The 21882-nt window shown below is 38.4% G+C and overlaps 1 protein-coding gene across 5 annotated transcripts in view; it reads left to right on the top strand.

Moving 5' to 3' along the window:
* The window catches only part of LOC109917580 (dedicator of cytokinesis protein 4), a 410977-nt gene that overhangs the window by 100044 nt on the left and 289051 nt on the right, over positions 1–21882 (top strand). For all 5 annotated transcript variants that reach the window (XM_048607674.1, XM_048607672.1, XM_048607673.1 and 2 more), the window contains exons 2-6: positions 2832–2915; positions 6564–6604; positions 7510–7565; positions 13289–13385; positions 19194–19342. In XM_048607674.1, coding sequence (XP_048463631.1) covers positions 2832–2915; positions 6564–6604; positions 7510–7565; positions 13289–13385; positions 19194–19342 — 427 coding nt within the window. The remainder of the gene's footprint in view (positions 1–2831; positions 2916–6563; positions 6605–7509; positions 7566–13288; positions 13386–19193; positions 19343–21882) is intronic.

Here is a 21882-nt window from a genome sequence, read left to right as displayed (position 1 = left end):
TGAACTGTGACCCAAAATTGAAGCCCTCCAGTTTAATACTGATCCCAGAATTGAGAAATAACATCATATGCTGTGGTTGTGTAGAAATGTATTTTTCCTACTCTGGAATTATACCATTTTAATGTCTCAATTGTGCAGACAAAGTGCTGGAGAAAATGTGGAATGGAGAGAATAACAGTTAATGTTTCAAGTCCAATTAGAATAATCTTAATTATCATTGTAATATCATTGGCTTATATTACACATTCTGTTATGATCTTGTGTACTTATAACCTGTGTAGAAAAAAAAACTATTTTTAAAAATAACTTCAAATTAACTGAAAGGATTGTACAACAAGGTTCACCAAAACCTCAAAAAACTAAAAGCACAACCAACTAAACACTCTCAGCAACATTTACTTTATATTCTTTACAATAGACCAATCCCCTTATTCTTTTACCACAATTGAAAGTACACTTCATGGGTATACTTTATAACTTCCTTTTAAGTCGGCATTCAATTCTTCCTCGAACCAAATTACGGTGATCCTTGGCTCCTGGTTGTTTACTTTTGTTCTCTTTACTTTGAGAGCTTTTAATCTTAGAACTCTCCTTTACAATGAGATTTTTTTTTCCCCAATGATGATTCGTCTCATACAAGAATCTTGCAGGCTTGTTTAAAATCTTCAGGAATTTGAGGTTTTCGATCTAAGCATGAACTACGACCCATCTTTCTTTATGGTGAATCACAAAGTCTTATTGTCAAGTCTTACCTGTGTTTCTCAGGATATCTCAGACCTTCCTCCCCTCAAAATCTGACTGTACAGAAGTGTGAATCACATGGGCATAGTGTCAAGGAAGAAATGCTGATGAGGTATATCAGAGAATCTAACTTCCTTTATTATCTTGAAAGTAAATGGACAGTTTAAAATACCATGTTTACAACCTGATATTCTCGGCATTTTTCTGTGACTTCTGAGACTCGGTCTACCTCCTTTTAGCACGTAGCTGCTGCCATTGCCTCCAAGTGTAAACACCTTGCTCTCTTTTCCCAGTAAAGCATTCTGTGCTACCTTAAATCTCTAACAATCAAACCACCCACCAATTGTCAGCTGAACTTCAGAGCATGTCACATGCTAACTATGAATTTCTCTGAAAGAGTCCCAAAGCAAAAGTTTTTTAAGCCTCGTAATTGCAAAACAGTCCTGATTTGTGTAGCATATTGGGAAATACCAAAATAGCCTATTGTTAAATATTTTGGAAATAAAAATTAGCAAGGCTAAGTTGTTGTGATAATTGGATTTTAATGCAGAAAATGTGTATCCTTTTGGAGGAGCATAAAATTGCTATTTTTGACAAGGGTAGATCAAGTTCCACAGAAGAATGATCATAATGAACCGCACCCTTGCCAAATCAACAAGACTTAATAGGTTAAAAGCTGAAAGAATTGCAGATGCTGTAATTCGGGAACAAAACCAGAAATTGCTGGAAAAGCTCAGCATGTCTGGCAGCATCTGTGAAGAAAAATTGGAGTTAACGTTTCAGGTACGATGACCCTTCTGCAGAACTCTTCCTCAGTTCTTTATAGATTATTTAATTGAAATACATTTGAGATGCATCAGTTGTTGAGTTGGTCTTGAGAATGCACATTGTCCTTGGAACAACAGGACATAAGGAATGAGACCTCCTAACCAAAGTGCTGTTTATTTCCATCTTTAGTTACCGGTTGGGTAAATAGTTTCATATCAGATGCTGCACAATTCTTTGTCTCGAGTGATAATGATTCTTAATCAAGTTTTGAAAAACTTAGGTCAAGATTTTATCACTTGAAATATCTCAATCAACAGAAAAAATTACGTAAATAATTAATGTCCTGGTTATTGCTGAGAGGAAAAATGCAATTGATATTGCACCTTTTACAACTTTAGTCTACTGTAAAGTGTTTTACAGCTGTTTGAATAGTTTTGAAATGTAATTACTGGAGGGACTAATTTCTGGACAGTAAGGTCCCACAAAGAGCAAAGTGATTATTTGATGACTTCATGCTTGAGAAATGTTTCTGCTCTGCATTGCCACCTATAATCAAACCCAAACTTGGAAATTATGTTGGAGTAGCAATGAATTAAAATCTGAGCATATGAAATCAAAAGATACAGAAGAAAAGGGGAGAATAATTGTCTCTCTTGGATATTTTGGAAAACAAATAACTCTAATTGTAGTTTTAAGACCAAAATTTGACAAATGGAATCCTCCATCCTTTACTGACCCATGGCTTGAAGAACAAACTCTTGCCACCATATTATGTATCAAAACTTGATTTTGTTGATAAGAATTGAAAAGCCCTGCTTTTAATGAAGTAAATTTGATGCTCAGGTCATGTTTGTCAAAATGCATTTTTATGAAAGCTGTGGATGACAGAAATTGGAAATAAAAACAGAATGTGCTAGAAATGCTGAGCAAATTTGGAAGAATCTGTGATGGAAAAAAAGTAATTTTTTGGAACACAATGAAATCTTATTGATCTGGGTTTTCACTCTGTTTCTCCCTCCCATAAATGTTGCCAGACCTGCTGAGTAATTCCAGAATTTTCTACTGTTAACAAAATTTTCATTTTAATTCCTATTGCACAATGCAGTTGGACTGATTTAAGGTCATCCAAATATGAAGAAAAATGTTTCACTCAAATGACTGATCAACATGTATATTTCTAAATCATGTGAATGTTAAATTGTGGTGGCTAAATGCTTCCAGTGCATGGAAAACCATTACTCTTACAATGTCATTTAATTATACTTTATAATTTGTAATATTTTTCATGCAATAAATAAACATTTCAATTTCCTTCTTTTCAGTGATAGCTGGTTTTCGAGGAACAGTTCCTCATGGCTTACCATTGGAAGTGGGCGACACAGTTCAGATACTGGAAAAATGTGATGGTGAGTTTACCAGTAAACTTCCTATTCTGGAAAAGCTTTTGTAGATTAGAATTTGTTTTCACCTGTGTCCACACACACATCTGATTATAGAGCTGACTTTATATTAAAGAAACTACATCACCGAAATTTTCAGCTATTGCTGCAATCAGCAATCCAATGCAAATCATTCTCAAAGTTGCCCCAAAGTGATTTCTTTTCTCACTCAGGTTTCTGCTCCAACATTTATATATTGTAGACTATAAGATTGTGCAGAGGAATCAATCCAGCTACATTTTAGAACATAAAGATATTGTTTTAAAATTTCAGTAATGTTTATTTAAATATTTGAGTAGGTTTAATAATACGGGTGAAAATAGATTTGCTGGAAGAAATAAGGATTTTTACAACACAGTCCCTTGTTTACCGTCTGTAAGTAACTTGATTTTAAATAACTGAAATTGACTGTTAAAACAAAAATATAGAGAGCCATGTTTTATTTGCTGTTCTCACTACCAGAGGAAAGTAGATAATGTTTAATATTTAAATCTTGTAACAGGGTGTCCATTAATATCCTTGTGCCTAAACACGAGCCTCTTCAAAGCCTCTCGATTGGCACAATTAACAGAAATGGGTCATTGTGACCAATTAAATCTGGGAGCAAAGCTGGTGTTCAGAGGGGACTGGCATCAGCACAAAAGGACTTGGGAGCTTAGTTTAATTCTGTTTGTGATTTGTGGTTGAAATTCCTGTATCTTGTCTGTGGGCTGACTAATTTGGGTAAATTGCACTAAACAACGCAAACTCCAGGTCAATGTCTTAAGAATGTTTTCTTTTACTGATTTATGGTAGTGTGCTTCCTGGAACGTGATTAAATTACATTGAAGTTTATTTTTCCTGTGCAATTTGAGTTTTTAAAACTTGTTACTAACAGTTTCAGTTCAAGAATATAATCTGAAAATGCAGCATCCGTTTCCATCAGTATATTGACAACATTTGCCGCTTGTCTCTAAGTTATCAAACTCTGTGTGACATCCAGTACTCTTTGAGCAGAAAACTCCTCCAATTAAATATTCAGAAGACCCAACACCATTGGCTCTGCCAGATTCCCTACACACTGAGTCCACCCTCTTCCTGGCAGTTTTCACAGAGCTTAACCCACACTGTCCGCAGTCTTGCTCTCATATTTGGTTAATCTTCGAGCCACACAAATGTGCCAGTGCTCAGCTTTGAACTCTATTGTATCAACTGACTGACACTACGTAAACTCACTTGCTACTGAAACCCTCACTGATGTCTGTTTCCTCTTGATATCAAAATCCTAGCCAGTCTGACACTTTGTGCCTCCTCAGTTGAGGGTCGTTGAAACTTTTGCCTATGTCCTTTACATTAAAGACACAGATGAGGAAACTTGGCTGCATGTGCACCAAGTCCCATTCATCTGCCACATCTGTACTTATTGATCAACATTAGATCCCTAGTTGTCACCCAGTCAGTTTTAATATTTTCACTGTCATCACGTTTCTCCATAGCCTTGTCCCTGATCTCTCTCACTCCCCTAAATTCTACAATCCTCTGAGCTACCTGAGCACTGATTCTAGCTCCTTGGACATTTCCAGTGGAAATCATTTTGCCACATGTAGCTGCTGTCAAGGCCGCAAGCTCTGAATTTCTCACCCTGTAACATCTTTCATCCTTTAAGATGCTCCTTAGAATTTAACTCTGACAATGCTTTTCCATCGTCTGTCCTACTATCTCTTTGTGACTTGATAACTTGAATGTTGTAATGCTCCTACATTGAGTTTACCTCCAACACTTTTTATTTAACCTGATGTAGCAATGCTAATTTTATCTCCTGTAACATAAGAAACTGGCTGTGGATATTGTAGTATTGAAAGAATCCCAGAAACTCTTATGTAAAAATGTTGCCTTCCTCAAGCACAGAAATATCTGGGCTAATATTAAGTAATTAAGTACAACAGAGGAGCATGCTTCCAGTAGACTGTCATGTTTCAAGTGATCCATGGTAAGATAGAGCATGAAACTTTGTACTCGGGCCATGTGACGTTATGCAGTAATGATATTATATGCTATTATCAAGATATACTGACTGTGAGACATATCACAAAATCTACAAAGTTCCTTGCTATGTGATTCATAATGATAAAAGTGCTGTATAAATTTCTGTCTTTCTTTTGTTGCATTGTGAATACTTTTCCACATTGAAGAAGTCTTCCTTGATACATTTAATACTTACTGAATTTATTTATTGAATTATAGCTAATGCCTAATTTGTTTATTTATACATTTAAAATAGATGAATTACATAAATTGAGTATTTTCAAATAGTTGTTTGGGTTCACCACAAGAGAACGCTGATTGCATGTAACTGAAAATTATTTTAAATAACAATGGAAAACTACTTGCTAGATTTATTTTAGGTGTTCATTAAGTTCTTAGAAAAATTTTAAAATGTCAAACGTTCTTGAAAGGATTCGACTGGGGGTTTGCACCAGAAAAATGTTTTGAGCTTTCTCAAAGTGGTGTAAATAGACAAAATTCATGGCGGCACTCATTGGGTATTTTTTTCAATGTGGCAGTGTGGCCAGTTTTGAGGGTTTAGATGGCTTCTGGCATTATGTTTTTCAACTTTGTGGAAAAGATTGCAGAAATTCCCCTTTGCACTTAATTGACTAATTTTAGACAAATGGTACAAGACATGCCATGATGTCTTATGTTGACTTGAACACATAATTCAAACAGATTTCTCAAACATAGGCCCATAATTTTCCGTGAATACAATCTTCCATTAACTAGTCTTGCCCTTTCCTGTCTAACCTTGACTGTTTCATGTGACTGCTTGTTTAAAATGTATGCTGATAACAGCGTGTTGAGGGAAATGAGTTAGCGGATGTATTTTTGTATTTTTTTAATTACACATTGTCACATGTAAAGAAGGTAAGGTTAGTGAACCAGATGGGCTTTTATAACAATCAACAGTAGTTATGTGGTCACCCTTAATTATAGATTTTAGTGAATAGGGAAAGCAATTATGTATAACCTAAACTAGCAGATTGAAGGATTGAAAGATTAATGGTTTAATGACTGTGATGAAAGTGTAAATGTGATTAGGTGAATTCAATGTCAATTCAGGTACAGAGAGGGAAAGAATGAGGGTAAAATTCAGATTGAAGTAAGGAAGCATGGGTAAAATAAAGAGATTGAAGGACTTTTTTAAAAATAACTAATAACTAATACAATGAAGGCATCCTAGCTTATCGTCAGACTGACACGACCTTTCTGTGGTACATTTAGTTCATATTTCTGTGCAAGTGCATTTGCATGATCAGGGAAACGGCAGGCTGCCATTTTCGAGACATCACGCTGACATCAACTTTTCAATTTCCTGTTTAGTCATATACCTGCCCACCCTGGTAGTTGCTGTACCTTATGTCCATGAATGTTGTGTGCAAATTAGGAGACATGAATCTACAAAGAAGAGATCAGGCTGTGGCTTTGCAGACTTGAGGGGGTCCCGTAGTAGGCTCATCCTGATGCCAGTTCCCTGCAGCATTTTGTCACTGCTTGTTTGGAGGTACATTCCAGCACTGCTGTTATAAAATTTAATACAAGAACTTTAATTTGTCTTTTCTATTTTGTTTCTTTGTATAGGCTGGTACAGAGGATTTGTTTTAAAAAGTCCAAGTATTAAGGTGTGTATATTGGAATGTTTTTCATTTTGTACCTCGATGGTACCTAACGGTTTCTTTTTGCAACAGCTCTTAATCATAGAATCCCTATGATGCAGAAAGAGGCATTCGGTCCGTCAAGTCTGCACCAATGTTCCGAAGACCACAACAACCCCCTGCCCTATTCCTGTAAACCTGCATTTAGCATGGCTAATCCACCTAGCCTGCTCATCCCTAGTCACTACAGAGTAATTTAGCATGGCCAATTTATCCAACCTGCACATTTTTGGACTGTGGGAGGAAACTGGAGCACCCGCCAAAAACCTATGCAGACAATCACCCAAGGCTGGAATTGAACGTGGGTCCCTGGTGTTGTGAGGCAGCAGTGCTGACTACTGAGCCATCGTCTCATCCACAATGCCCTGAATTCTTCACGCTTTTCCAATGTAAAAAATAAACTTGTGTCCTCTGACAATTGCCCAAGGTTTGGTTCAAAGTACTGATATTTTTAAAAAAAAACTTTAGAAAATTTACAATTAGAAGTGAAAGTTTTTTTTTACTTGTTCCTGTTTTGTATACCAGCCAGTTTGTTTTCACCATCACTGTTGATATTATTGTGTTTTAGTGGTCTAGTCCATGGTGTTAATTCTCCACCAAATGAAGTCACAATTATTCAAAAAAGAAACTTGCACAGTCAGCAGGTTATAAGCTGGATGCACACCAGGCTTTAGTATTGAGCAGAAAAATTGTTTTTGATCTATCATGCATTCATTATTACCAGTGGTAATTCAAAATTAACAAATTGAGGTTTACATTGCAAGTTGTGTTAAGTGTCGCTTATTTGTAACATGTGGTTCGTAATAATGAATTGTGTGTCCTAGAAGTAAGAAGGCTGCTTCAAACATAAAATATTTCATTTTTTTTTATAGGGAATTTTCCCAGCTACCTACATTCACTTGAAAAATGCAAATGTCAAAAACAAAGGGTAAGTTCAATGTCAAAACATAATAGAAAAGACTGTGTTTGCTGTATTGGCTACCCAAGTAGCATTAGGATTTTTTTTGTAAAATATTGATTTGCACAGTTCTCATACTGAATTGCTACAGTAATTACCATTATCACAGATCCACACAGGAAAAAAATTGTTTTATGTAACCAAACAAAACATTCTCCATGGTCTGTAATTGTTCTCCATTTGTGATCAAATGAGCTGCCAACTGGAGGCTTTCAAGAACAACATTTGAGAGGGTATTATGCCCTGAAAATTATTTTCTTCATAGGATTTCTAAAGACAACAATAAACATGATGAGCAGAAATAGCTGCTGCATTTCCTTCTATATCCAAGTGCTAAGTGCACATAATAAGTGTGGTTGACAATTGCATTCTCTTATCCATTGAATAACTTGCTCTCAACGAAGAATGTGCGACATGAATTCCACTCCTACCTCATCCAATCTCTCCCTGACAGCAGTCGCGTATCTTTATACGTGATTTATACATGTTATAACCCAGTTAGGAAGGGTGAACTGATTCATTTTCATGTCCTACTCTTCCACTGGCCACAAAAAGTTTAAACTAAAAAAGGAAGATGATATTGCTAATTCCATGAGTTATTGATATGAAATTACTTGATCGTACAGGACTTAAACATTGCTAAAAGGATAGAGGAAGTCAAAGCTAAAGTTCAAGCTCTGGAAAAATGACTTGCAGATTCTTCAAATTCTAGTCTGCAGCCAAAATCACTTGTCCCACCAGCTATTGGCACTGTGGTTTTCTCTTGGATACTTTATGGCCGGTTGAACTTTTTTTTATCGAGCAACAGTTGTGTAGTTTCAGACTTTTCCTTGAAGAGCACTCCATTTGTGATGATTGCACGTCACACTCTTGAGAGAAATTTCAAAGGAAGAGGGAGATGACAAAGGCTATTGCTCCTCTGTCACATTCTCTGACTGTGTTCAAACCATTTCTTTTTTTAATACTCACCTGCTGGAGGATGGCCCTCCCTCAGAATGTGCTTCAGATTCACTCTCTGTCCAAGCAACTACTTCCTTGCAAATACAATGTTATTGCTGCTGTAGCTGTATCTTTTGCTTTGAAAAGCATTCTTTTCATGAGGTTCAAAATATATGTATATCTATGTCCATTCCATAACCAGGTTTTCATAACCAGGTTTCCCAGGTTTTTTTGATGCCTTTAATCCAAGCCTTTTTGATGGCAACTGTTGACTTTGCATTTTTTTTTGTTTTGGATTTCTGCCACTTGAATAATAAAACATGAAACTGAATAGTTAATTGGCTGCATGATCACTAACTTGATGCTGAATTTTGAAAGGTTAAAACACAAGTACAGATAACAAAAAAACCTTCTTAATATGACCTCCTTAATCCGTTAATTTCATAGTTTTGATGATAAGAAATAATGCATTTAAATCTAATGTTGTTTCTGGGACTAAACTTAAATACTTTGCTGGTTAGAGCATAATTCAGCCTTAACTTTCTGCACAAATCTTGGAATTTCCTTTGGGGTTATCAAGGCATGCAATAAACAGGGCTAAGTGATCAGGCCAAGGATTTGTAGTCTAGCCACACCCAGTCATGAATGTAATGGACAATTAAACAATTAAACAGAGAAGGAGGAGGCTCTACAAATAACCTCTTTGTCATGATGGTGGAGCCCAGCATGTCAGTGAAAAGAATAGGCTGAAACATTTGTATCTCTCTTCAGCCAGATGTGTCAAACGGATGATCCATCTTGGCCTGTCCCTGAGGTTTCCAGCATCAGATGTCAGCCTTCAGTTCTCACACATGATATCAAGAAACAGCTGGATACCACAAAGCCAAGGACCCTGATAACATTTTGGCAATTTATACTGAAGACTATTGCTGCAGAACTTGCCACACCTCCTAGCCAAGCTGTTCCAGCAGAGCGACAACACTGGCACCTACCCAACAATGCAGAAACTTGGGCAGCCACACAAAATGCAGAACAAATCCAACCCAGCCAATTATTGCTCAATCAGTCTACTGTCAATCATCAGCAAAGTTATCAACAGTGCTGTCAAACAGTATTTGGTTAGCAATAAACCACCCACTGACACTCAGTTTGAGTTCTGCCAGGGCCATTCAGCTCCTGACATCATTGTAACATTGATTTTAAACATGAGCAAAACTTCTCAACTACAGAGGAGAGGCATAAGTAATTGTCTTTGACACTCAGTATTTGACCAAGTGTGGCAAAATAAAATCAAGATGGAAGTCAGTGGGAACGGAGGTGAAATTCTCTACCGACTAGAGTCCTAACAGGAAGAAAAACAGATGGTCGTGGTTGTTGGAGGTCAATGAACTTAGTCTCAGAACATATCTGCAGGAAGCCCCCCGGGTAGGGACTTGGCACAAACTATTTTCAGCAGCATAATGACCAATCTGTCTCTGTCTGTCTCTGTCTCTGTCTCTCTCTCTCTCTCTGTCAGTCATGAAGGGCATAGGTAAGTAAATAGCCAAGGTCTTTTTCCTAGGGTGGAGGAATCCAAAACTAGAGGGCACAGGCTTAAGGTGAGAGGGGAAAGATTTTAAAAGGGACCTGAGGGGCAACTTTTTCTCACAGGGTGGCGTGCGTATGGAACAAGCTGCCAGAGGAAGTGGTAGAGGTGAGTACATTTACAACATTTAAAGCATTTGGGCAGGTACATGGATAGGAAAGGTTAAAAAGGATATGGGCCAAATGCAGGCAAATGGGACTGGTTCAGTTTAGGAAGCCTAGTCAGCATCGAGTTGGGCTGAAGGTCTGTTTCTGTGCTGCATGACTTGATATCTGTCTCTGTCCCTGTCCCTCTGTGTCTCTGTCTCTATCTTCCCCAGCCACCCTGCCAGCACAAGGTCAGATGAGGATGCTTGCTCATGTTTCCCACCATTTGTGAATAATCAAATGTGCAAACTGTAAGACCTGAAATAAGAATAAGACGGTGGAAAACCTAGCAAGTTGGCTCACGTCTGTAGAGCAAAACAGGGTTGACATTTTAGCTTATCAATAATTTCATCAACGTATCTGACCATCTCCACTTCACAGTCAATGGCATTACCACTACTGGATCTCTCACTGTCGAAATCTGGGAGTTACCATTCACCAAAAACTGAACTGGACTCACCATATAAGTATCTTAGCTACAACAGCAGGGGCAGGAGTTTTGTACTGAGTAACACATCTGTCTCCGGAAAGCTAGTCTGCCACTACTGTGCATGAATCAATAGTGAGATGGACTACTCTCTACTTGCCTGATGAATGTTACATCAATGACACTCGGGAAGCTCAATGCCATCCAGGATGAAGCAGCCCATTGGCACTCCCACTCACCACCTAAAACATTGACTTTCTCCGCTACTGATGCACAGTGGCAACAGTGTGTATCACCTACAAGATGCACTGCAATGATTCTCAAAGATATCCTTGATAGCACCTTCCACTTCCAGACCTCAACTACCTGGAAAAACAAGGGCAGCAGATGTATGGAAGCACTCCCTGCAAGTTCCCCTCAATGCCACACAACATCCTGACTTGAAAGTATAATCACATTTATTTTCTCTTTCTGGGTCAAAATTCCGGAAAATACTTCCTAACAGAATGTTGGTGTTCTTATGCAACATGAGCTGCAGCAATACAAGAAGGTAGCTTAACGCCATCTTCTCCAGAGCAATTAAGGATGGACAACAAATGGTGGTTTGACTTCTGACACACACATCCTGCAAGCAAATTAATTTTAAAAATAATTCTCCTTGACCTTCCGCCTAAATTTAACAGTAAAATCTATACGGTCAATTCCTTGATATCAATGCTAGAATACACATGTTCATGACCCCATTGCTCACCATGCCAATCTGCATGGTTAGTAGCAGTTATCTTGTTTAAATACACCCAATAGGTGCTGGAGTTAACAGAAGTTCGTCACTGGCATTTGTTAAATTGTTGAAATTACGAACAGGCTGGTGACTCTTTTCTTGTAGTAGAGGCCTCTGTGTCCTAATGTTCAGTACTCCATCTCTCCTTTCCTTTTGGAGGAACAATGAAGATGTTATTTTTCAAACAAAATTTATCTTTTGACCATAGTCAAACTTGAGTGCCCAGGTGGGTCCCGCATCTACCTGGGTACTGAGATTAACAGTCTGGTAAACTGTTTTAATTTGGCATAACCTGGATTCTCGTGGTCTGCAAGATTAGCAACAAAGAAGAGGGAGCATTAGAAACCCATTTCCAGCTATGGTCTATTCCCTATCCCTTTCTGATACCAATGACCTGGTTTTGAGATTGGTGGTGACTGTCCTCCTAACAAGACCCCATTTAGATCAGCAGAAAGCATCATTCTCTGACTTAATTCCTCTATTGTACTTGGAGGAGACACTTGTGAGACCTCTGCTGGAATTTTGTGTACAGTTCTGGGTGCAACCTTACAGTGAAGATGTGAACAAATTGGAGAGAGTGCAGAAGCGGGTTACAAGAATAGTTCATGGGATGAGAACTTTCAGTTTTGAGGATAGATTGAAGAGATTGGGACCGTCTTCCTTTGAGTGAAGGTGGCTGAGAGGAGATTTAATAGAGGTTTCAAAATCATGAGTGGGCTGGTAGAGAAGGTAAGGAGAGCCTGTTCCTGCTCTTAAAAGAAGCAAGACCTAGATGGCTTAGATTTAAAGTGTTGTGCAAAAGAAGCAAAGGGGATATGAGAAAAGAAAAGGTTTTTCACACAGTGAGTAGTTAGAGGATGGAATGAGCTGCCTGGAAGTTGGATAGAAGCAGGTTCAATCAAAGCATTCCAGAGGGTATTGGATGATTTTTTGGATAGAAATAGTGTATAAGGAAAAAGCAGGAAATTGGCAACAATGCTCGTTTGAAGAGCAAGCGCAGGCACGATGGGCTGAATGGCATCCTCCTGCGCCATAACAATTGTGATTCTGTGAAATGCTGCACTTAAATGTGACAGTGAGTCACAGGACCTGTTGATTTTGACCCAGTGATTATTGTTCCCATTGTCCACAAGTCTATCTATCAAGTGATGAATTTGAGGCAACACAGGTTCTTAAATGTTAACTCAATAATTTGGGTCTCTGCTGGGTGACAGGTAGCATAAAAAACATCTTTTGGATATGCTGTATATTTATCCAAACAAAGTTTACGGAATTTAAATAGGTTTAAAAAAAAACAAGAAAGGAAATAGGTTGGATTGCTGCTTCATAAACCACTCTAAAAACTGGGGAAAATTTATGCTGAGATCCAAAAATATAACTTGAGCTTATTGGATTCTACATCATAAGCAAAGAATGAAGGAGTTGAACTTGATTTATGATCATCTCTATACTGTACTCAACTGAATGGGTAGCTGCATTTACCACAGGGAAATCTCGCTTGGTGCAGTTGTGTTTTGTACAATCTGAGCATCTTTGTTGAATGCATCTTTCAAGAAATTGTTAAATGTTAATATATTTAGGAATGTTGTGTAGTCGCTTGTAGGACTTGATGAAGTATAACATTTTGAGTGGAATTGTTTTAGTCAATGGAATGATTTTCCATCCTTTAAGTTAACAAGGTCGAATTTTAAATTGTTCTCTAATTTTAAAGAACTAAAATGCACAGCTTCAAAGTGAAACAGCCCAGTAATTTTGTGACATGTTGCAAATGTATGACAGTCAGCTCATGGATGATGTATTCTTTCACAACCACAGGCAATTTGAAACAATCATTCCAACAGAAGACACTGTCATCACAGAAATGACAGGAACTTTACGAGAATGGGGGATTATGTGGAAACAGCTTTATGTGGTAATAGTTTTTTTTTCCTTTTTGATCCCATTATATCCTGAGATATACTGATGAGTTAATGAGTCTTCTCCAATTCTGCACATTTTCCCTGACTTGAATCCAGACGAGCATAGTATTGTGATCTTTCTATTAATGAATTAAATATTGCAGATGCACAATAACCTGTGGGACCACAGGAATTTTACAGTAATTCTGTCATTGTTTTCGTAGAGAAATAATCAGGTTGAATGAGCAGCACATCCAGTTAATCACACGTTTAAAAATAGATAAGCTTTAATGAATCATCGCACATTGATATTCTTCTCACAAATGAAAATTTTTGACACTTGCATACTGTTTGAATAGGCAGACAAGACATCTTTATTAATTCTGACAGTTGAAGCGGCAACAGTGTGGGTTAAATACCAAATCATTTTTGTACTGCTAGTGGGTTAGTAGGTTGAAAATATAAATACATTAAATTATATTCATGGGTTTAAAAATTATACCTTTCTGATTGGCATACTTGTTAGACTTCAATAATCAACAGGAACATTGTGTTTTGTTTTAACTTCAATAACATTTCTTTTGGAGAAGGCTATTTAATTAAATATAATCGAGACTACAGAAATTTTTGTGAAGATAATCTTGTGTGGTGCTTAGCCCCTCTGAATCCTAATAATTAAAGAGTGCTAGTTATAACCGTAACGGCTGTCTGATGAAAGATAGTTTGTCTCCATACATCACAGTTGACAGGAAGTTCAGTACCTCAAAAATAAAACCTTCTAATTTCCTATTCAGCTCTTTGATAGCTTGAGGTATCATTGTAGAGTTGAAAGAGAGAAAAATGTGGTACAATTCATTGATCGGAGTGTTGAACACAATTGCAAAATAGCATTGGCTGTCCAACAATACCCAAAGCTAAATCTCTGCCCGCTTGAAATCTACCCACTGTTTTAGAGATGGTTAAAAGCTGTTGAAGTGTACTTTATTACTGGCTGGGCCATTTCCGGCTGCCTTTATGGGTAAGCTTGGCTTCCACTTCAGGCAAAATGCAATATGTCATGTCACGTTTCTTCATGCCCTTGGCAAGGTTGTGACAACTAAACCAGTACGGTGAAGGGGATTAAAGCAGCAGGGCATCTAAAAATCAGCTGACATAAAATGTATCAATTTCAAGGATAAGGTTGATGCATAGTCTAACCTCCTCCGTTGTGTTTCATTTCTTCTCACACCATTAAAAGGTATAAATCTTTTGTTCTGTTGCTAAAGTAGATATTATTTCTATCTTCTTTCACATTTAAGCCAGAACTGTAGAGCAAGGATTCCATTTTTTATGCTAACATTGTTGGGGGAGAAGATGATTTAAAAGAATATTTCTCATGCTCAAATTAGAAATAATGAGAGGCAAATGGGACGTGGTGGCGTTGTGGTAATGTCACTGGATAAGTAAACCAGAACCACTGGCTAGTGTTTAAGGGATGTAGGTTTGAATCTCACTGTGACAAATGATGATATTTGCTTTCAGAAAAAAATCGGGGATCAAAAGCTTTTGTAATAGTGATCATGTAACTGTCAATTGTAAAAACACATCTGGTTCACTAAAGTGCTTTTGGGAAGGAAATCTGCCAGCCTACATGTGACTCCAGACCTATGGCAGTATAGTTGACTACTAACTGCCCTCTGGGCAATTTGGAACGAACCAAAAAGTATTGGCCTAGTCAATAATGCCCACCTCCCACAAACGAAAGAAAAGATCATTTAATCATTTTCTAGTGTCTTTGTACATTGTTTCATGCTCATTCATTTTAATCTTCAAAATATTAAGTTCCTTAAATGTTGGAAGATGAATATGTGCATGGTAATTTCAAGTATGTAGAAAAACATGCTCTGCTACCATCAAGCAACTGGTTGTGAAGGGACATTTGCTAAAGCCTTGTAATAGGACATGATCAGGAGATGATATGTGGTTTTGGGATAGTAGAAAATTGTAGTTCAGGATGGGAGGGAAGTTGTATTTAAAAAATGGGAAGCTAAACAGTGAAAGTAATGACTTTGGCATTACATTGAGTGGTTTTCTTAGTCCTTGCCCTGTCACTGTTTTAGTAGCGTATTATCCCATTGCCATTATTTTAAGATTTTGAATGTACTACACAGTTTCAGTGAATTTGATAAACACAACAGGACAGAACTAATACTGTCAAGCACTTGTGCACACAGAAGTTGTACCTGTGTTCCAGTCTGTGTCTTCTCAGGATACAATTTTCCAGATCAGATGCACACATCGATAAAATAAAGTCCCAACATTGCCAATAAATGTGTTGATTAAGACCTGTTATTTATACAGTTGTTGAGAGTCTGGCTAGTGCATTAAAACAGAGTCTTACTGGGGTGGGGGGTGGTGGTTGGTTTCAATAATACATTGCTCAGCTTTCTGCTGAATTTAAAAAAATCATAAAATTTTCTGAAATCATAACCACCTGCTTTGAAAAATCTTTATTTAAATCCATTTTCCACATTCCCACGGATACGTGGCATTTCAGGTCAGGAGGACTCTGGAGAAATGCTCAGGTACCATCTGTCACAGACTCGGTTAGTGAGTATTTCAATTGATCAAAAAGGATTGACATCATTTTCATTAAAGGATGCTGATCCAAAGCTGCCAGTCATTTTTTTCTCAGTTACAGGCAAATGCGCAGCATAAAGCTAATATTATCACCAGGTCCAGTTAAAACTGCAGGAGATTGTGGCAAAAATCCTGGGATTTTCTTTACAATGCCTTCAGTTGTCAAGTCCAACTAATCAAAATCTTTTCCTGAAGGTTAAATTGCTTCTTATTTTTTTTCCCATTTCTCCTATTCTGTAGTGCACTTTCTCTTGCACCTCCATTCTAAAATTAACCAAGCCAGCTTTCTTCAATTTGCCAGGGAGGGTGGTCAAGGTGGAAAATCTCAGAACCTTTGAAATGTACGTGGATAAGCGCTTGAAATATCATTACATTCAAAGCCATGGGCCACGTGCTGGCAAGTGGGATTAGTGTAGATAGGTTAGTACAGATTCAATGGGCCAAAGGGCCTCTTCTGTGCTGTATGCCTGTATGATTAATTTACCCCAACATTCTACACAACTCTTAACCTCATGCTGCTGAATTAGGTCCAGATACAGAATGTTGTATAAGGGTATAATCATCTGAAAAGGTTAATGTGAGATAGGCACCGCTCCACCAATATGTTGATCTTAGACTCAGTTGGGTGGGTGGATTGCTCTGGATCTTGAAGGAGTGAGACCTAATGTCATGCTCTTTCTCATAGTCTCTTTTGCAATGAATATCGCACTGAAACCTAATGTTTATCATGCAAGAAAATTCATCTAACTTAAGACAAGAGCTTCTTCTAGTTCAACTACCAGGCAGTTCTCCTCCGCCTCCACTCTAGACCTGTAAGTCCTTATCAGGAATGAGGACTGTGGCAATAATTCTACTCGACGGATCTTAGACCATGATGAACTGTGGTGAGGAGTCAACTTGCAACACAGAACAGGATGCTATTTGGAGGGTTGCAACATATTTTCAGACTGCATATTAGAAACAATTTGTGAACTTTCTGGATTGCAATTAAATGAAAGTAAATGAATTGCTGTTCAGTTGCTTGCCCAGCTCCGGTTACGTGAGAAATGTCCATTTGTTTTTCACTGAGATCTTCAGTAATTTTCACTATAGTTTGAAAACCTCCTTTCATTTGGGAGGGATGGTGAGTAGTGTCAGTGAAGGAAATTTGAAATGGAAAATCTTAACACCACAGCAAAATTTTAGTGGAAAATATTTTGAATGAGTTAGAAGAGTTGAAAAAACACCCATCTTTTCTAGAAAAAGGCAAGAAAGAGAAAATAATGATTGAAAAGTTGTAATGTTGTAGGGGGAACAAAAACAAAGTTGCTGGAAATGCTCAGTAGGTCTGGCAGCATCTGTGAAGGACAAAAGAGAGTTAACGTTTCGGGTCCATTGACTCTTCCTCGGAATATTGTAGGAGGATTCAGATCAATGTGTAAATTACCTCAAAAAAGGCACATCCAAATCTGAAGTACAGATTCCCTTTAGGACTGTGTCCAGATAAATCAGCTGCTGCTAGTATAACTGGGAGCCACATTTCAAAAAATACTTTCCGGTGAAATGCTTTATGCAAAATAAATTGTGTTCTTAAATGATTTTCTACTTCAATATCTATTTGGTATTTAATTGAGAGAACTTTTACCTAATCTCAATCGGTCATCTTAAAGACATTCAGAAAGCTCTGTTGATCATTTAATCCATTGCCTCATTGTCACTGAAAGAGTTAATGTCATTCATTCTTGATTTCCACCCATTGTTTCTAACTGCAATGGTCTGACAAAGAACCTTGTCAATTTTTAATTCTGACAAGGTAAAGATGGCCTGAATCTTTGCCAGAGAGAGGTGAAACAGGCGATGGCTTTATTTTTGCATCAGGATCCCTCTTGTGCTGAGATCGCTGAAAGTTCAGGCTTTTGTGTGGGTGATCTTTCTAATTGGTAGGGTTTGCTGTTCAATTAAGGGGAGTGGGCAGGTACTGAAAGTGAGGGGGCCCTCCAGTTTCAGTGATGCCTGTGCAACAAGCTTAGTTATTGGGAGGGCTCTTCAAGAAGGTGCTGTCCCAGCCATTTTTATTTTAAAAGTTCAACAAAGCAGTAGGCAGGCCACCAGCGGAAATGTCTGTACAGATGTGCTGGTCTTTGAGGGGGTCCAGAGGAGGTTCATAAGAGTGAACAAAGGGCTTGTCATATGAGGAGAGGTTGAGGACTCTGGGTCTGTACTCGATGGAGTTTAGAAGAATGGGTGAAAGCAGTCTCATTGAAACTTGCAGAATACTGAGAGGCCTGGACAGGAGATGACCCAATGGCACAGCCTCGAGTGAAGGGATGATCCTTCAGAACTGAGATGAGGAGGAATGTCTTTGGTAGGAGGGTGGTGAATCTGTGGAATTCCTTGCTGGTGAAGGCTGAAGAAGTCATGTCATTGAATTTATTTAAGAGAGATTCTTGATTATTAAGGAGATGAAGGATTATGGAGAGAAGACAGGAGAATGGGGTTGAGAAGCATGTCAGCTATGATCAAATTGTGGGGCAGACTTGATGGTCCATAAGGCCTAATTCTGCTTCAATATCTTATGGTCGTTGGCTATAACAGCACCCAGGCAGGATGGGTTGGGACAGTCGAGCTGGTTTGCCTGGGGTGCTGATACCATGGCCTGTGGCTAGGTGCCCAGTCAATTGATATGTCCCCCATCAGGTAGGGGAACTGGGGTCTGACTAGAAAGTCCCACTACACCTCTCTTTCAGTGCTCTTCAATATTCTTAATGAATTTAATTGTCCACCCAGCTTGTGTGATGACCATGCTTACCTTCACTCAGAACAGTGTTGCCAAATTGCTGCACAAGCCAATGCTGGCATTTTAGTATACGCTTTGTTCCCCCGTTGCATCAGTCTCCTCTGTTCCCAACATCAGGGGAGCCAGAAAATTCCACTCGATGTCCTTATTTTAGATTTAATTTAATTCTAAATTCACAACTGTGACCTCAAAGACTTAATTTATCCTGGTCTATGTGCATATGTGAATGAGCTTTTCCCTTGACATTGCTAATGCTTCTTAAAATTGCCTTTTACCTCCATTAGTGGTTTTGGGAGTTTTTTTAATTTTAACCATGCTGTGGGATTGTACTAAATTACTTGTGGTTTGTGTTGATTAATTTCTGAAAGGGACTCTTAATTTTTTAGTGTACTAAGTCTTTTATTGTATTTTGCCATTCCTTTGACAGAAGAATGAAGGGGATTTATTCCATAGACTGTGGCACGTGATGAATGAGCTGCTGGATCTGCGTAGGCAGGTTCTTGTGGGACATCTGACACATGATCGGATGAAAGATGTAAAACGTCACATTACAGCTCGCCTGGACTGGGGCAACGAGTAAGTATTCCCTGCAAATTATGGCACTCGGATGTGTAGTGTTTTTATTTCATCTTTGAAATACGACACTGATATAATACGTAATTGCAAATAGAAAATAAAGATGCTAACATCCATATTGTACAGAAAGTGCTAAGGAAACTGATTGGTTGGCTTAATGCGATACTACTGAAAAATAACAGCATTATTAAAGGAACAAATTTGGATTGAAAATCTGGCCCTTGATAATTATGCATAACCTTAATGTCATCTTGCAAAAGGTTTTGTAACACGAGTGCTCTTAGTTCTTAGAAGTGGTCTTATGTTACAAATGCGCAAAGAAAATGAGGTCAGGCACCTTTTTAATTGGTGTGGTTCTTTCTTAAGTAAAATGGAAATTCAAGTTTGTAAATGTCAAGAAACAGGGTTTGAAAATCCATATTTGGGAGTCATGTCAGAGGAATTCAATTAGTCCATTCAGCTCCTCAAGACTGTTCAGCCATTCCATTAGATCTTGGCGTATGTACACCCCAACTCTGTCTGTCAGTGATAGGTTCTTGACTCTGTCTATCAGTGATAGGTTCTCAACTCTCAAAATTTTATTCATCCCAATCTTGAAAATATCAGTTATCCAACAATTGCAAACCAGAAATTTTCACTGCCCTTTATATAGGAAATATGTTTCTTGATTTCACTTCTTCTAATTAGGTTATTCTCTAGCAATTGCTCATCTTGAAATGAGAAATGATCCCTAATGAAAACATACTTTAAAAAGTAAAACTTGTATTTACATAGCATCTTCCACAGCTTCAGGGAAGCAGAAAGTACTTCGCTGCGAATCGCCACTGTAATATAAGAAATAAGGTGACAACTTGCACACAGGAAACTCCCATAAGCTACAATCCAGTCATGTCCATACAATTTGTTTTTTGTGATGATTTGAGTTTCGAATACTAATCAGGACACTGATGATAGCTCTTTCTGACTATTCCACCACCACTACTGCCATTTGAAGTAGTGTGATGGAATCCTTTACATTCACCTGAGAAGGTAGACGAGGCTTTGGTTGAGTGTTTCTTTCAAAAGGTCGCCCCTTCGACCACAGGGCTATACAGAAGTGTCACCCAGATTTTTGTGTTGAAGTTTGAAGAGAAATTTGAACCCATAATTCCTGACTTGGGCAATGTTGCAAGCATTTAAGCCACAGGGAGAGTGAAGATCATAGAATAATAGATTCCCTACAGTGTGGAAACAGGCCCTTCGACCCAACAAGTCCACTCCGACCCTCAGAGCATTCCATCCAGACCCATCCCCCTACCCTTTCCCTGTAACCCACCTAATCTACACATCCCTGAACACTATGGACAATTTACCATGGCCAATCCACCTAGCCTGCACATCTTTAGACTGTGGGAGGAAACCGAAGCACCCAGAGGAAACCCACGCAGACATGGGGAGAATGTGCAAACTCCACACAGCCAGTCGCCCAAAGGTGGAATTGAACCCGGGTCCCAGGCACTGTGAGGCATCAGTGCTAACCACTGTTCAGAAATTAAATGAACAGGATGACTTTAGGGTGAGGAAGTTTCCTCCGCATCTCCCCTGTGATTTGTATGGGAACCTCTTTTTGCACCTAAATGGGCCTTTCAGTTGAGGTTTTGTAGCAGAACTGAATAAGTAGTTGTTTGCAACTCTGCCAAATCCCTCCGAGAATTATGTCTTTCTGTTGTAACCTTTATATAATTCAATTCCCCTCTGGCTAGGACTGATTAACCAATTAGGTAAAGATTGGACATTATTGCGAACAAGTTTAACATTGAAACATGGCTATATGAACTTCAAAACTTGCCACCATTGTCACAATCATCGAGTTTAATTTGAATATTTGAATATTTTCTAGGTAATGTTTATTTTTCATGTGTACTTCAAGGTCAGAGTTAGAAGGGCAAAAAGAAACGGAGGTCGTGCTCATTTAGCTACAATGTTGGAGGCATTGTGCTGGAGTTGTGCTGTGGTCTTTTTGTTCAACAGGTAAATTATTCTGGCAGACCTCACAGGCAGAAGGTTTAGGTTTGCTGGTTAAAGCCCTTTTTGTAAAGCAAGAGATTTTTTGGAACCAGTAATTCTAGGGAAAGATGTCCATTAACTCTATTAGAGATAAAAATTAGTCAGGTGGGTCACAGATCATTGGGTGCATTTTGAAGGTCAGTGACAATTAGATTCTTTCTCTTTGGTGCATCCCATTTTACCCCACTACCATGGAGATAGGTTTCAGGAAACTATCTTTTTGTGTTTGGGGTGTGTGTTTTACTCAGAGACAAACAGTTTAGCTTGGATAAAGAGAGTAAAGATGCTGTAAATCTGAAGTAAAATGGCTGTTAGAAATCAGTGGTATGTCTGAGGTGGAGTCACTGAACACGAACAAGTGAGGCCATTTTTCAAAGATAACAAGGTGTAGAGCTGGATGAACACAGCAGGCCGAGCAGCATCAGAGCAGCAGGAAGGCTGACGTTTCGGGCCTAGACCCTTCTTCAGAAAACGGGTCTAGGCCCGAAACATCA

Source organism: Rhincodon typus, chromosome 18 (assembly GCF_021869965.1).
Source record: "Rhincodon typus isolate 14 chromosome 18, sRhiTyp1.1, whole genome shotgun sequence".
Lineage (NCBI taxonomy): Eukaryota > Metazoa > Chordata > Chondrichthyes > Orectolobiformes > Rhincodontidae > Rhincodon > Rhincodon typus.
The sequence above is the reverse complement of the archived record's forward strand: the minus strand, read 5'-3'. Positions and strand labels throughout refer to the sequence as shown.